General features: G+C 40.7%; 1 protein-coding gene and 1 long non-coding RNA gene across 3 annotated transcripts; one reads left to right on the top strand and one right to left on the bottom strand.

Annotated features, from left to right (window-relative positions):
* The first annotated feature begins 453 nt into the window (after positions 1-453).
* ATP6V1E1 (ATPase H+ transporting V1 subunit E1) lies at positions 454-13611 on the top strand. 2 transcript variants are annotated; one of them, XM_074871717.1, is made up of 10 exons: positions 454-610; positions 4145-4210; positions 5746-5855; positions 6323-6389; positions 8195-8284; positions 9585-9653; positions 10050-10144; positions 11009-11096; positions 11685-11763; positions 12832-13611. In XM_074871717.1, exons 1-9 carry the CDS (start codon positions 578-580, stop codon positions 11745-11747), a joined length of 681 nt encoding a protein of 226 aa, XP_074727818.1. In that variant the 5' UTR covers positions 454-577; the 3' UTR covers positions 11748-11763; positions 12832-13611. The 2 variants fall into 2 exon arrangements, with proteins under 2 accessions (XP_074727818.1, XP_074727819.1); XM_074871718.1 differs by lacking the exons at positions 454-610; positions 12832-13611 and adding an exon at positions 4490-4614 and having other exon boundaries at positions 11685-12312.
* Positions 10833-14820, bottom strand: LOC141944684 (uncharacterized). Its single transcript, XR_012629306.1, has 3 exons — positions 14767-14820; positions 14592-14674; positions 10833-10845 (listed from the first exon to the last, which is right to left on the bottom strand). It is a non-coding gene; the product is annotated as an uncharacterized LOC141944684 (long non-coding RNA).
* Between the last annotated feature and the right edge of the window lie 1205 nt (positions 14821-16025).

Raw genomic sequence — 16025 nt, 5'->3', positions numbered from 1 at the left:
CTTGAGGGCCTTATAAGCAAGTTTCTCACCATTTCTCTCCAAGTTAAACATGCTATGACACTTCTTGGAAGATCAGCTCTTTTTGAAGCTGAACACGGTATTCCCAACAAAGCCTTAAGAACACTATGCACAAGGGAAAAAATCACTTCTCCTGCACACAACGCCCCTGAACTCTGACGTCCGAGCCGGACCCCCCAAGGCTCGCCGCCCGCCCGACGGCAGGCCGGGAGAGCCGTGCGGAGCTGGCTGCCTCCCCCCTGCTCGGCCTCGGGGGCCGCTGCCGCGAAGGAAGGCGCTGCCCCGGCAGGAAAGGCAGCGCGGCCCCCTGCTCCCCTCACGAAGCGCGCTGAGGACGAGAGCCGGCCCCGGCCACAAGATGGCGATCTGCCGCGCGCGAGCGCCCGCGCCCGTGACGCTCGCCAGAGCTCAGGTTCCTATTGGCCCGGCGGAGCGGGCGGGCGGGGCGGCGTGGCACTGCGGCAGCAGCACCAGCTGTGACCCGAACCGGATTTGATTCCGCTCCCGGTCGCCAACGGCCCCAGCCGCCTTCCCTCGAGCTGCCGCTAACGCCGCCGCCATGGCGCTCAGCGATGCCGACGTCCAGAAGCAGGTAGGGCCGCGGGCTCCAGCCCGAACGCGAGCCTGCGGCCCCAGAGCGGGCAGCGCTGCGGCCCTGGGGCCGCTGCTGGGTCTGCCGCCTCCACACTGCTCTCGGCCCGGCCGGGGCCCGGAGGATGCTGGCAGGACAGACCCAGCGTGAGGAGAGAGGCCCTGAGGGCTGGGCCGGGGCGGTAGAGGCAGGTTCCAGGCAACTGCCTTGACCTGAAGCTGTGCTAGGTGTGGGGTTCAGGAGCGCCTGAGCTGAGGGACTGTCCGGCTGGTAAAAGGCCAGTTGGAGCGGGAGGGATAGTGGCAGCTCTGAACCCCACAACAGCAGAAGCGGCTGTAGCCACCGGCGACTGATTAACGTTTTAGCTGTGGAACAGGGCCTCCTGCTCTGCGGGTGGAACAGTGGTGCTCTTCTGTGAAAGCAAGGGTCGGTGAAGGGGACAGATCTTCTCTAGGAATCTTAGTGAGAAAGAGCAGTCTCTGAAGGATTCCCTGGTGGGATTGATTGGCCGTGCGTTGGGGAATTTAGCATTTTGATGACATATTATGCCACATTATAATGAAAGGGATCATAAGTAGCCTTTATGCTATCAACAGTGCTTAACTGCTCTTTAAGGCAGATAAATACGTTGCACTAGGTAAGTACTGTCTTTTTCGATGTTGCTTTCTTGAATGCCTTTTTCACTTTTATATACTATAAGCAGAGTAATGCAACCTGGGCTTTTCTTGCAGTGGAAACTTACAACCCTGAAGTCTGACTGTGGATAGATACTTCCTCCTGAGGCAGGACACTTTGTCCTTATTGACAGTAAATACTGCCCTTGCTGCTTTGAGCTGGGTTGCAAATGGCGTGCCATGTTATAGACTGCACGGATCCAGTCAGCACTGGTCCATGGAGTTTTCTACAGGTGATGAGCAGATCAGCCAAGTTCCCTTTGTCCTTTGCATCATAAGTGCTTCGTGTCTCACTTTCTCATTCAGTAAACATAGTCTCTTGGCAAGGAAGCATCACATTGAAAGTAAAATCAGTAGGTTGCCTTTCTCCAAAAGGGGAATTACAACATTATGTTCTATTGCCTTTTATCCACAAAGCTTGGGGTTTTTTTTCCTGCCTCTTCCATGAAGATAATAAAAATAAAACTGACGTTGGGGTGGTCTTGCTCAGCCACCATGGACCTGAACTTCAATGGTTAGTTCAGGATCAGTTGATATACTTAACACGTAATGCTAATAGCATTTCACATCTGCAACTTTCCTGTCATTGTTTTACGCTCCTGAACCTAGGGTGGTCCTGTTAACTGTAAAAGAGAATGCTGCTGATGGCGTGACAGTTCTGGGTGTGTATAAACCCAGTATGAACTTGCCAACTGGTCCTCTGAACCCTTAACTACATTCCATGGTGCTTTCAATAATTTTCTCTTTGAAAATGGTCTCTAATTAAGAATTTTTCCCATTGATAGACTTGCTTGCTTTATTCTCTCAAGAGTGTTTGATAGATTGCTCCATCTAATCTGGCTAGTCACTTCTAGCTAAAGCCAGTCTAACATCTAGAACTTCCCATGGAAAGGGTAATCACACTACTACTGATGGGAAAAACCCTCTCTTTCTGTAGGAAATACTACTATGCTAAAGTTATTAACTACATTTAAAATTAATCTCTCATTTGAAAATAAATATTTTTGTCAGTGTTATTAAAACTAGTACTATTTATAGATGTGAAAGTCTCACACAGGATCTCTTTCTATGAAAAGCAAAAAGGGATTTCAGTACAACAGATTTTGAAGGAAATAATGCTGTTCAGTCTTATCAGACTAGGGGAAATGGCTGTCATATTAGCTTGCTTCAGTCTTATTCCTCTTCATTATGCAGAGGACCTTTCTTGAACACCCGGAACTGTTTAAAGTACTTTTCCAAAATTAAGAAACCAAACCGAACTGGAGGAAGTGACTCAGTAATGTAAGGGTTAGTACTGCTATACAAAAGTTCTTAGTCTCCTTCAACAAAAGGCTATTCAGCAAAATAATTTCCTTATTTTATATGCCTCTCTCGTCCTTTCTGAAATGCAGGTAGATCTAAAGCTTGATTTAACCAGTCGTCTAATCAGGCGAGCAGGGTCGGAAACCGACGCCGTAGGTTGACGTGCACTTGGAAGTGTTGCAAACTGGAATTAATAGAAACATTGCTGATTTGATTTTTGAGGATGTAGATGATATTGTTCACTTCTTCCACTGCACATGCTTAAAATCTTCCACTTGTCTGTTCACTTCCATTTTTTCATCTATATGGGCATAGTGCCGTTCTGCACGTTGGCTCAGTTTTCACATTGGCACCTGTCATCTCTTTAAAATATTTCATTTTAACATGAGATTATGTAAATGGAATCTTTCGTGCAAGTTTATTTGGACCAGATTGTCTGCAAAATGTGTCTCGTCACTAAGTGCAAGCAAAAAGTCGGTGTGCTTTTATGGTCTGCTCAAGTGTATGGTCCACTCCATCTGCCCTTGGAAATGGCTATACCTGTGGAAAGTTATGGTTTGGTTGGGCATGAGTCCTTATGGTCTGCCCCAAATGTAAACCTAAACTTAGGCTTGGTCACAGAAAAGCATGTGATAAATAAGCAGAACTTGGTATAACTGCTTTCCTTGTCTTGAAGCTGTTGGACCTGTGCTTTGTAGTGTTTTGAGGTAGTTTCTAAAAGGTTTTTCAAGTAGAATATATTAGCGCATACCAGGCTCTAAAGCAGCGTGTGATATACTTAATGCAGTCTTCATCGACTCACACTGCTGTCTTTGTCTCCTTCCCCAGCTCCTCCAAACTATCATCCAACTACTTTATAAAGTCCTTTTGAGTTGAGTGATACAGCAGCATTTTTTAATGTCCTTGTAAGTCTTTACAGAATTTATTACATTTTTTTCAAGAAAGATTTCTCAGGTATGTAAAGGAACTTCTGGTTGTACAGATCTGACCAGTGGTCAGTAGCCCTTTGCTTTGCTTCACCGGTCGTCTAGCATGGAAGGCCCAGGTTCATTCAAATGCCATCTGTGCCTGATATGGAGCAGGGACTCGATGTTAATCTTCTGTGTTTCATGTAAATGTCATAACAAGAAGACTAATTTTGCTGTGTGAGGGTATTTTAATTTTTTTTTTTTTTTTTTTTTTTACTAATCCTGGGAGGGGGGAAAAAAGTTGTTCTCACTAATGAAGAATGAAAATACCCAGCCTCACATTTATACAAACTTACTTTTAGTTTGCAGTTTTTCTGGTATAGTTGCATATCTAAAGTACATTCTTCAAATGACAGCTAGTGAAACAGCATTATGTAGAATTATTTGAAAAAAAAAAATAAATTTCTTGTAATCTGTGTTAAGATGACCTGACTCTTTGTCCTGTATGCTCAATTTAATTTCCTTGAAAAACATTATATGAATTAGCAAGTGGAGATGGAGAGGCCTAAAATACAAATGAGAAATATGTATGTACTTTCATCAAAGTCCCTTCCAACAGATAATATTTTATTTTCTCTCTCTTGTTACAGATCAAGCATATGATGGCTTTCATTGAGCAGGAAGCCAATGAAAAGGCTGAAGAAATAGATGCAAAGGTAAAAATGGAAGTTCAATGTCAGTAAGTGCAAAAGGAAAACTGACATCCCGTTTTGATAGTTGCAGCCAGAGCAGTCATAGAACACTTTTGTAAGCTACAGCTTACTTCACGTGCAGTTACTACATAGGAAAAATGATGCTACCAAGTAAAGTTAATATTTATTAGCTTTTGACAAATGAAAACAAGTTGGACGTACTTTTTGGTCAAACTTTTCTTAGTGGTTCTTAAATATATATTTATTCATATGCAAGTGCACTCTTTTTTTTTTTTTAAGCAGTCAGGAGAGCTGAGTGGTAATGTGAATAGACTGGATTAAGTGGAACAACTTCCCCCACCTCCTATCACAACTTGACATCATTGAGGATTAAAGGAGTTCTTTGCATAATTATGAATTCTGCTAAGGTTTGTCATAACAAGCTATTACCAGAAGGTTTAATTTTAACTGTCGCTTGGCTTCCGTAGCATGTCAGGCAGAAACACTAGCAGTAAATGCTAGTAATCTTGCACAGATATTCATACATGTGCCAAAATGTTACAAGATGAAGGTTAAACCGGTTGAATTATGTTGGTGCAAGTTTGTAAGCAGGTTGATAACTGAACTTAAACCTGTGTAGCCACCTGCAGACTTAATTCTAGATGTGATTTAGTAGGTATCCTGGGGAACTAAAACATAAATTTATATTTAAGGCATGACTTGAATAACTTGCAGAATTCTTCACTTAGGTTAAGCCACAAGAGACTGAGTTTAATATTAACCTGGTGATAGAAAATAGATGTTTACTAAAGAAGGATTAATGGTGCCCTACAACCCTAACAATTGCATTATACCAATACCAAAATATCTTGTTGGTATTGGACATGGCATATGAATTACTCATATTTAATCTCCCTTAAACATTTAGATCTACACAAATATTTAATCAATACTAAAGCAGGTATTCCTGATGATCTGCAAACAGAAGTCAGAAGTTGAGATTGGATTCTCAGGTATAAATAGGAAAATTTGCCACGTGTTTTCACGTGCTGTCTGGCTAGGGTTTGTAAAAAAGAAATAGCTGTGCTGTTACTCTCGTTGTGTATGGATTGCTTAAAGTAATGAAGTTTATGGATACTGAGGGCTGGGTAGCTTGTTTTAGGTAGAATCTCTTGCAGCCAGAGAAGAGACTGATTCTACAAAAACAAAACAGACATGAAGGTCAGATAAAATGGGTTTTTCTTAATGGTATATAATATATAAATTTGGTAATTTTGTGCCTGAGGAATAAATACTGCAAGGAAATGTGTCAGTCAATTGATAAAATAAGCTGTATCTTAGTTATCAAGGTTCTAGTTCAGTAGAACACATCCTGAACTCCCTTTGACTTGAGTGCTGCTTGCAATGTGTTGCTTATATGAAAGCATAAATTGTATCATAGGATGATAGGCTAGGAGCCTATCTATGAATGTGCTCTGAAAGCATGCCTGTTTCGTTTTGATTGTTTTTTTCAGCCTGTGGAATCAATTTCCACTTCAGTTATTTAATTTTTACTATAGGCAGAAGAAGAATTCAACATTGAGAAGGGTCGCCTTGTTCAGACACAGAGGCTGAAAATCATGGAGTATTATGAAAAGAAGGAAAAACAAATTGAACAGCAAAAGAAAATGTAAGTTGCTTAGGTTAGGTGGCTGACTTCGGAGCCCGAGCTCTCATTTTATTGCTGATTTTATACAAAACTGTTTTTCCCTGGCAAATAGGTAAATTGTAGCCAATATATTTAGTTCTAATTATTTCTTGTTTTTCCTGGGGAGAAATTCTCAAAAGTGAGCTGCAATAGTATAACTGTTAGTGTGGTGAAAGAATCTTTCATATTTCTTTATGTAGCTTATGTCCAGAACTCTACCCTGGTCTGTTACTCTGGGACAAATGGTCACGCCAGGTTCAGTTTTGGTGGGTCTTTACTGAAGGATGGGGTTCTGTGTTGTAATCATTTGTGCAAGTTGAGAAATGGATTCATATAGGTCAACAGGCTTTGTTCTTAAATGTTGTAGCATCTTTAAATGTATACAGTTAAATGTTGCAGTTCTTCTGTCAATCTGATGGATTGATTCAGCTTTATCATCCAACTTGCAGACAGATGTCCAACCTGATGAATCAAGCAAGACTGAAGGTCCTCAAGGCAAGGGATGACCTTATTGCAGTGAGTATCTCTGTAGTAAAGACACAGAGGCTCTATTTCTGCTATCTCTTAGGAAATGTTCTTAACCGTTCTCTAAAGAAAACTATGATTTGTGATTGAGTGACGTTTGCTTCAGCATACAAAGCAGTTGGCTTTCCCAGCTGCTCTGAAAAGTCATTAAGTCCAGCTTTGCTAATATGCTTTAGCTTATTTTCATGGTTTCTATTACCTGCTCTTTTAGGGAAATACAGTTCTCTGCCAGAAACATTGCAGACAATGTTGTATCTATCATTTGGACAGTAGCTTATTTGTTTAAAGAGCAGAAACTTTTTCTTGCATGGTTGGTAAAACTTTTAAGTTCTGTTTGCCTGAAGCAACATTTATGCGTTAAAGCTGGCACGGCTTAAGCAAGTAGGCTTAAAACACCATTAACCAGGTTTTTCCTTTAGTGGCCCCTAGTATAAGAAAAGGTTTGCTTCTTGTTCTAGTAGGTGACCAGTCTGTTGACATATAGGGTGAGTGATCATTTATCAGAGCAGGCTACATTTAGTCTTAGTTCAGGCATACTATGTTTATCTTGCACCACGTGTAGTGTATTCTCATTCTGCTCGTTGTACAGCTTGCAGGTTTCCTATTATCTCCGTCTCAGAAACAGTTTGGGTGTTCCATATTCTGCTAGATGGTGCTGTTGAGCTATTGGAAAAGCTGAGACATCTACAAGTAAAAAATAAAAAATTGGATAATGTTCAAGTTGATGATACCATGAAAAAAGGAGAGTTAGCAGAAGAAAATCACCAGTTTATTGATTCCTTAAACCTAGTTTCAAACTTTAGATTGTATTCCCAGAGAGGAGGAAGGTGGGTGGCTAAAGAGCCAACTCTATTGTGATAGTCTCTGCTGGGTAATCTCTTCCTCATTTATCAGCTGACTCAGCCTCATGCTTCTGAGTAATGCATAACACTCTTCCTCATTTTAAAACATTTAAGTCACATGCTGCTAGCTCTTTCTTCCCTTATCAGATATTTGGCCTCTTTCATGAACAAGAGAGATGAGCAGTTCCAGAAATGCTGTTACTCTAGGGTGGACAGTATAACTAGTTTTGACCATGACATTAAATTGTGATATTCTTGCATCCCAGTACTGATTGTGTTAACATGCACTCTCCTATTAAACACTATGAGGCAGGACAGTAAGGAAAGGTTTATACCAAGTCATACAATTTCTTTACCTGAAGTAATTATGATGGTTCAGTTCTAAGGACTGTGTTGACTCAAACTTCTTAAAAGTTCAATCCCACCTAAGACTGATTTGCTGAATAAAGATAATCAAAGCCAGCTACTTCAGATTAAACATAAACTCTCACTTTTAAATTTTGGCTTGTATTTGCTTACAATTAAAAAATACCTAACCTGAATATTGTTTGATAAAAAGATAGATTAGATTTCTTCGCTTGACCACAAAGCTGAAAAAATGTTATTTGGACAACTTTGTTAGTTAACGTTAGGCAGTGATTTACAACATATTTAGTTTGTCTGAATTAATATTGTAAGTACTAGCCTTTTACTACTGAGGTCTCCCTTTTTCATGAAAAAGGAATTATTGTCCGGTTATAATGGGTTCAGATCAGGGCAGGGAGAAGAGAGCTGTTTGGGAAGGATATTGTGCCATGTACAGAGAAGAAGGTTAGCTTGGATGAACACCAGCTGGAATGTACGTTTACGTGTTGGCAGGGTGTGATAGCTATAATAGGAGTACAGAAAGTTGGTAGGCATGAAACCAAATGCCAAACAGATGGGCTTTGCTGATCTGATTTCTCCTGAATGTAGGATTTGCTGAATGAGGCCAAGCAGAGACTTGCCAAGGTGGTGAAGGATACTGCCAGGTATCAGACACTGCTGGATGGACTAGTTCTACAGGTAAATATTTAAATTGCAAACAATAGATGATCGCAGCCTTATCTCCTAGGTGTCTTTCTTCTAAGATAACCCACTGGAAGTTACGGTTGTATTGGAGTCTAGATCAAATGTTGCTGGGTGATCGCATCAGTCGTGGATTCTGAGCAGATAAGGTTGTAGCTTGTTTAGAGGTGGTAAAGCTTGGTGTACCAAGCAGCAATTCCATTATAAGAATAATTGCAGATGCACACACATACCACTGTAACATGCACATTTAGGATGCACGCCTTAAGCTTCTGTAATAATTAGTTGGATCAAATACACCTATGGCAAAAGTTGTTTCTCCAAACCTAGAAGTCCATAGTTATCCACTTTTAAAACCTTTTCAGCATTTGAGACTTGTAGGTCCTGGCTTTGATAAATTTACTGTAGTATGGCATGGGTCTGTGACAGACATACAAAGCAGAAATCAAAGCTTTGCTTACCTAGATTACCATCCTCAAGTCCCAGCAGTTAACTGCTAAAAAGCCAGCATTGTTCAGGGTCGGTGTGCGACCACCGGCGCCACCTTCTGGTATAAATTGGTCCTGCCACTATAAACTCTCAGAAGCCAGCCATGAGCGCTCCTGCCTACAGTTTGATGGCAGAATTTTCTTAACAGTGTTTCCTACCAGCTTGTGATTCCAATTCAGTGTTGTTTCTTTGTCACACCTAGGTCTGGTATTGCTGTACATCTAACAAACCTGTCTCATTCTTGCAAGCTGGCCACGTCTGTCTTGGCTCATTATTTGATCCAGCGAGGGATCTGTAGTCATCAGTACTCACAGCTGGAGTAGACTGTTGTTGTAGGTCCCTTCTAGCTGGAACGAAACCTATTCTATTCCTACAGGAACTGCAAGGCAGGAGTTATTCAAACAGGCATCTGAACCTACTGCATGTCTTCTCCAAGAACAGCATAGGAGAATGTCAGCGTGGCTACATGCTTAGTCTACTTAGACAGCAGTGATCCTTATATATACATGTACATTGTCTGGGCAACTCAATCCTGTGATACATACGTTTAGTTGCACTTGAGTTCCAAACCTGAAGCTAACAAAGAAACGCATAATCCATAGTGGTAGGCTATTTCCCAGATAATTGGTGCTGTCCTCTCAGAATGTCTGCATGAGTTGAACTTGCAAGCAAATAACTACATAAAAAAGGCTAATACTGTCAGGTTTTGGTTTTCAAAGTGATCAGCTCCTTTCCTTTCTTGGGGTTAAATATTTCTAAGACAGTTAAAATGCTGACTTTCTGATACTGTAATGGTTATCTTGTGCAGGGATTCTACCAGCTGCTTGAGCCCAGAATAGTTGTTCGGTGCAGGAAGCAGGATTTCCCTATGGTTAAGGTAAGACACCTAGGATAGTTTGACAGTATTCTGCTCGTGAAGACTGGGACCTGACTGCAAATACTTGCTGCTCAGATCCCATCTGTGTGACATGAAAACGAGCTTGGCTGGCTGCACTTCTGCTGCAGATACAGTGGAAGAGAACAAGTATGCTTTTGAAGTTGGAGGTCATTTACTTGCTTGGATATTACCTAGAAAACTTTAGACATTGCTACAATATTAAGAATACTAATTGATTTTGGCTCAGAAGCCATACTGAAATACATTTGCTTAATTAAAAAAGAGGGAAAAAAGCCTTAATCCCTTCATTTTATTGTTACAAATGATTGAGTGACCAAACCCAAGTGGTGCACTAGCATTTGTCAGTGCTAATTGGAGGTTTATCTTGTATCCTAGACTGCCGTACAGAAGAGCGTTCCCATCTACAAAAATGCCACAAAAAGGGATGTGGATGTTCACATTGACCAAGACAACTTCCTGCCAGAGGAAATGTAAGGAAAATGGGAGTCTTTTATACTGAGCACTGACTTAATGCAATTTTTCAAGCCACAGCTCCTACCAGAGCAGTCTTGGAAAATTAGTATGGAATATTCCCACAGTGTGTCTGCTGCTGTTTTAGTGGAATTTGGCACTTCTTTGTGTTAATGAAGCATAGACTCTGCGGTTTCCTCCAGACAAGCACTGTCTCAGTCAAAAATGTCCATAAAAGTTTGGTGCAACCTCCAGCCTGATTCACAGTACTGAAGTAGAGAATAACTGTATGTAGAAACTTAACTATTGGTCTTTTAAAGAGAGAGAATATGGATGTAGCCATGCTTTCTTTCTCAACATGAAGCAAATTGAGTCATAAGGTGCTGCAGGATAATCACTTGATGGAGTTTGTGTTTGCTATGTCTGCAAGGCTCTATTTCCATGTAGTATGATAAAGAACATGTCACAAAGTATATTCTGATAGTGATCTTTATGGGCCAGCAAACAACACTTCTAGCACTCTTCCTCACTTCCCAAAATCTGAAAGCTGTCTATTAATAATAAAATACGGAGTCTGAAGCTGTTTTGAAGTGACAAATTCCATAGCTCTGCTTGCATTTAGATCATGCTGATGAGGACGCTTGTATGTAGCTGTGGTCTCTGATAATAACTCCAAAGATGCTTTGTGCTGCTGCTTCACTGGATCACTTTGTGCTGATTCCTATTAAGACACGATCAAAAAACATTTATTTTTAAAAAAATAAAAATCTTGTCTGCATATCTGACTTGCCTATAAGTGCTGATTTGGGATAATATCTCTGCCTCATTCTGATTTTGAGATGTCCCATGGATTTCACTTTTTTTTTCCCCCACCCCCTTTCTAGTGCTGGAGGTGTTGAAATATATAACAGTGATGGTAAAATTAAGGTTTCCAATACCCTGGAAAGTCGGCTGGACCTTGTAGCCCAGCAGGTAAGTTTCTGTAACAGCCAAGGTGACCAAGATATAATTAACTAGTTTTGTCTTATAATTAAATCGTAGTGTTTCCAATGTGTTAACTGTCACAATAGTGTGTGGGATCAGATTTCAAACATGGATGACAAGTAAGAAGTTATTTTTGAGTGGAAAGAAGCAAATTACCTACTATTTGTGCTTCTCTACAACAAACATGGCTTTTCGTAGAATGATGCCTTTTGAATTAAACATGAGCATAAAGCTCTAGATGATACAGAAAGACTTGTTAGGACTACACTGCAGTCAAGATTTTGAAATGCTGAGGCTAACTTGAATAACTGAAGCTGGCTTAAGTATTAGAAGCTTTGGCTGAGACCTATACCCTAGCAGAAAAAATTAGCTCTCTTTCTTATGCTGCAGTATAGGCAATCCTTTAAGTCTATAGAGTAGCCAGCAATGTGTGATCAGGTAAAGGCTTTAGAAAACTTGGATGAGTTGACTTCTTAATTTTGAAGCTTAGTCTAGCTATCACACAGCACCTCCAATGAGGAATGTACAGCAATTGTATTGCCTGTTGCGTGTAACGGATGTATTCTTTCTCAACAGATGATGCCAGAAATCAGAGTGGCTCTCTTTGGTGCTAATGCCAACAGGAAGTTTTTGGATTAAACCTCTATGAGAGAAGGTGGGATCTGTTCCACTGCCATACTGAAGGGGATGCAAAAGCATCTGCTACTTTAAAATCTTGAAATATAACATTACCTTGTCATCCCATATCTGTTCTTCAATGGAATAATTTTGCATACCTGCTGTGCTTAGCCTCTCTACTTGTGGTTAGAATGTATTGCTTAAAGGATGTGAAGACATGCATATTCATCCAGCAGTGACACTAGAAAATGGAGATGTTTGGGCTCTTGGCTTTCCTTGCACTGTTGTGGCTCTGTAGAGACAAGTGGCCTATTTAGGGTCACTCTCTTTGCTTTGGCCACATCTCTTTCAAGTTGTCTAATCTGTGAAGTAAATTACCATGCTGCCGATGGGAAATCCCTTTTCAGTTAAGGTCTTCAGTGTTACAGAGGGCATGCATTCCTCCCCAGGGTTAGTAGTTTAATTCATGTTACTTGGTCAGGCATTTTTCTGTTCTGTATATGTGATTTAAAAAAAAAAAAAAAAAAAAAAGCCTGAGCCTGTAAGACTTTATTTATTAAAATAAAAATGTGTGTGTGTGTATGGAGTTATTTGTAACTTCTCTCTGGGGGACTGACAACAACCTTTGAAAAATGGGTTTGTGTGTATAAGGACTTACTGCTTGAGGGCTGTGTGTAGTAACTGTTCTGTGAGGCTAGAATTTGAGCGCATGGAGTACTGTCAAGCTTTTTGCTGGAGTAGTGATGGATTGTAGGCAAGCCTTTTAAGTGGGACTCTAGGATGAGCTTCGTTCTTCCTAAAAAATGAGTCAATAGTTTTGCTCCCTCAATCTTCTTTCACAAGAGAGAGCTAGAGTAACAGAACTGGGCTACTTAGATATAACAAATACAATCCATTTCCAGTTACAGGTTTGTTGTTTCTGTGCAGGAGATACAGTTACTAAAGGAGTATGGTTTCGGTTTCAGGACTTGAGGAACAACAGCTGACTGTTGCAACTATGTTCTCTATTGTTAGTAACTATTAAATGAAATAACAGTAACATAACTATATTCATTACCTAATCTGTTAAGTTTTACTAACACTTGCTTCTCCTTTGCTTCTGCAGTGATGACTAGTATTGTCTTCACCTGTGGTGAGGGACAGAAAAATTCTTGAGGTGACTTTCCACACTACAAGCCTCTACCAGAATACCTGATTCTTCACCTAGTGCTCAATTCTGAGACTTGTTTCATGGAAATAAGAAACTGCTCAAATGAATTACTGCTTGAATATGTTTTGAAATCATCTTCTCTAAGTACTGCAGTGATTCAGGAATGGTAGGAATTTTACGTTGTGCCATGAAGAATACTTGCCAAGCTGCAGCAACATTGCTTTATGCAGTGTTTTTAACCTGAGGCCCTTTCTTCTCAAGCTGAGGTGCATGCCCTCATGTAAAGACTCTAAATGCTAGATAAGCCTTTCACTGCCTCATTTCTCTAAAATGGAGATTGACTGCTAAGAAAGTCCTGATTCCAAACTTATTTAATCTTTTGATTTCCTCTTGCAAAATAAGAGTCTTTGGCAAGATTGGGTTTTTTGTTTTACTGCTTCTTGCTGTTGCATTTAGGTACCAGTTTTTGTTTTCCATATAGATGTTTATGATATTTATTCTTTTAGTGCTTTGCTTTTCTATGACTGGGCAGTGAGTGTATCTGGACTAAAGTCCTACTCTTTCTGGATTTTGGATAACCATTACAGCTTTCATCTTTGCAACTGTCAGTGATCAAGCTTCCTGACTAAGCACTGGGCTCTGGTTTTGTGACACACCTGTAGAAAAGGAAAAGCCTTTATGCTTGCATGTTTAACTGTGCTGTTTCTTGGTTCAAATAGTACTTTTTGGAACAGATCTGGTTTGGTCTTTTCTGATGGTTTCATCCAACTCATCAGTAGGCTGTCTACCAGTGCTTTGGAAATGCAGTTGAACTTATTTGGGTCCTTATTTTCTCTACAGCTAGGGCTAGGAACAGAAACTCTAAATGTTGAAATAGAGCACAGCATATGCAAATAAAAAATTGAGGGGTGAGAGAAGAGGAGGTTACTAAGTGATATGCACTATGAATATTTGCTCTAGTGCTCAACAGAAAGACTTCAAACAGATCCTGGGATCATCTCTATAGAAGTGAATGGCCTAGGTTTGGCCATCATCATTTGAAAGTGTAGCTTTTATGTTGTCCTAGTGCTACTGTTTCCCTTGGAAAAGTGATACAGGCCATGGTGTAATGCATGTAGGCAGAATAAGCTGAAGGTTGGAACACAGAAGAGACAGATGGCTCTTTTGTGCATCACTCCACAGTGATGGGCCATATTACAACATTATATTCAGGTATGTTTTATTCAGTAAAAAAAATTGTATTAGAAGTTATCAAGACTTTCTCTGATACCAGTAACATAAGCATGCTTGGCTGTGACAAAAAGGGATTCTTTGTACAGGGTCTGATGGTCTGCTGCTTTCATGAAGGTAGCAGGACCTTTACAAACCCAAATCTTGTATATTTCTGAAAAGCAAAATAATAACTAGTTGAGTGTCTGATTCTGGAGCTCATAGTGGAAGATACGGGAGTTGCTATTTACTGTTTATTTTCCTCTGTTAGTTTTGTATCTCTTCTTGTATCTTCCTGTGCAGGGAAGAGGAAGAAATAATCACTGGTCATACTTAGATAAAATTAGTGGCCTCAAGAATGTTTTTAGTGTTAGTCAGTCACTTGGGCAGCAGTGATTCAAAACAGGTCCTTTACAAATAGTCTGAACACCTTATGTGTGAAGTCTGAGACTAGTGGTTTAGTGTCCCCTGCCCCACCACAAGGTACCTGAAGCACTTAGGCTTACTCAGTTTATTAGTGGAATTGCAGACACTCTTCGCTTGAGCCATGTCAGCTGTGACAGGAACTTCCTCCTGCACCAGCAGTTCCCTGCAAGTGTGTTACAAGAAGCACTAGTTAATTTTAATCTTGGGACAACCACATGAGATAATTTAATTACAAAAAAATGGTGTCTGCATTACCTGGAACATCCTTGTCCTTCATCCCAGATAATAGGGGCTGTTACCAAATTTTATTACTTCAGAGATGCAGAGAAAAATGGGACTATCCCATCCAGGTTTACCTAGTGTAGTTAGCAATCCTGTTGTGTCGTCTTCTCTTTCACGTTTGGACACGGGTTTTTACAAGTAATATGTGAAACAAAAGCAGCATTTCAGGTGGATTTCAGAGTTTCTACTGCAGTGTCATTGCAGCACTGGTTTATTATTTGAACTGTACTGCTGATTTAAGCAAATGAAGTAGAATGCACAGGTTTTTTTCTTACTGATTTACCTGATGACCTAGGGCAAATCAATGAGGATATTGATCTTTATTTGTCTTTGTATAAGCATGCAAAATATTCCAGTTGGGTATAGTAAACAAGCCCCAAGCCAGATCAGCACATTAAGAAGCTGGACAAATAGAGGGAACAAAGGAGGCATTAAATCAGGGTTCAGGTAAAAGAATTAACTTGTGATGGGAGAGGCGAACGCTGCAGATTAATGGAGAGTGCAGAGCTGGTTCTGTCTAGTGCTGGAAAAGGAGTTGGGGAAATAGATAATGTTGCACTTGATCTGCACAGTTGGCAATGGAAAATTTAAGAGCGGGTCTGACACTAAGTGATCAGCAGAGGACTTAAAATGTTACTGCACATCTGAGTCACAACCTCTTTTTTAGTACTTAGTTTTCACACTGAGAGGTATTAACGTTAATCAGAGAGACACATGCTGTATGAATGATCCCTGGAGGTACATGCAAGTGTCAAGGTGAGAGAAAGACTAGAAGAAAACAACCAGAAAGTACTGAGAACTGAGGCCTTGATGACTTTATTAAGCCAGTAGCAGTTGATAGAGCTATAACTTCTGAAAGGAAGCTCTGAGCTGGCTGTCAGGGGGTGAGCATTACCCATCAGAAAAGTGGTAGTGACAGGGCGAGTGTGCTGCAGGGAGGCAGGTGAAGTGCCCTGCTCCCTGCTGAGAGCCAGTCTTGGAGGGAAGCATGGCCATGTTTTCTGTAACAAGCTTTGTTTAAAAGCTAGCAGTGAGAATCTGGCTTTTGGGTGAATCCTGACATGAAGGCCCAGCTACTGGCCTTTGGGTGCTCACTGTCCAGAGAGATCACACGTCCCAGCATGCAGCCAGCGGCGAGCTGGAGACCTTGCTTGTTGTATGCCCCTGTCCTGACCTTCTGATGTCAGCAAGTGGTGGGAAATAAGTAACAGAAGAATATGCAACCCTGTTGG

Source organism: Strix uralensis, chromosome 5 (assembly GCF_047716275.1).
Source record: "Strix uralensis isolate ZFMK-TIS-50842 chromosome 5, bStrUra1, whole genome shotgun sequence".
Taxonomy (NCBI): domain Eukaryota; kingdom Metazoa; phylum Chordata; class Aves; order Strigiformes; family Strigidae; genus Strix; species Strix uralensis.
Note: the sequence above shows the minus strand (reverse complement) of the source record. Positions and strands in the feature narration are given on the sequence as shown.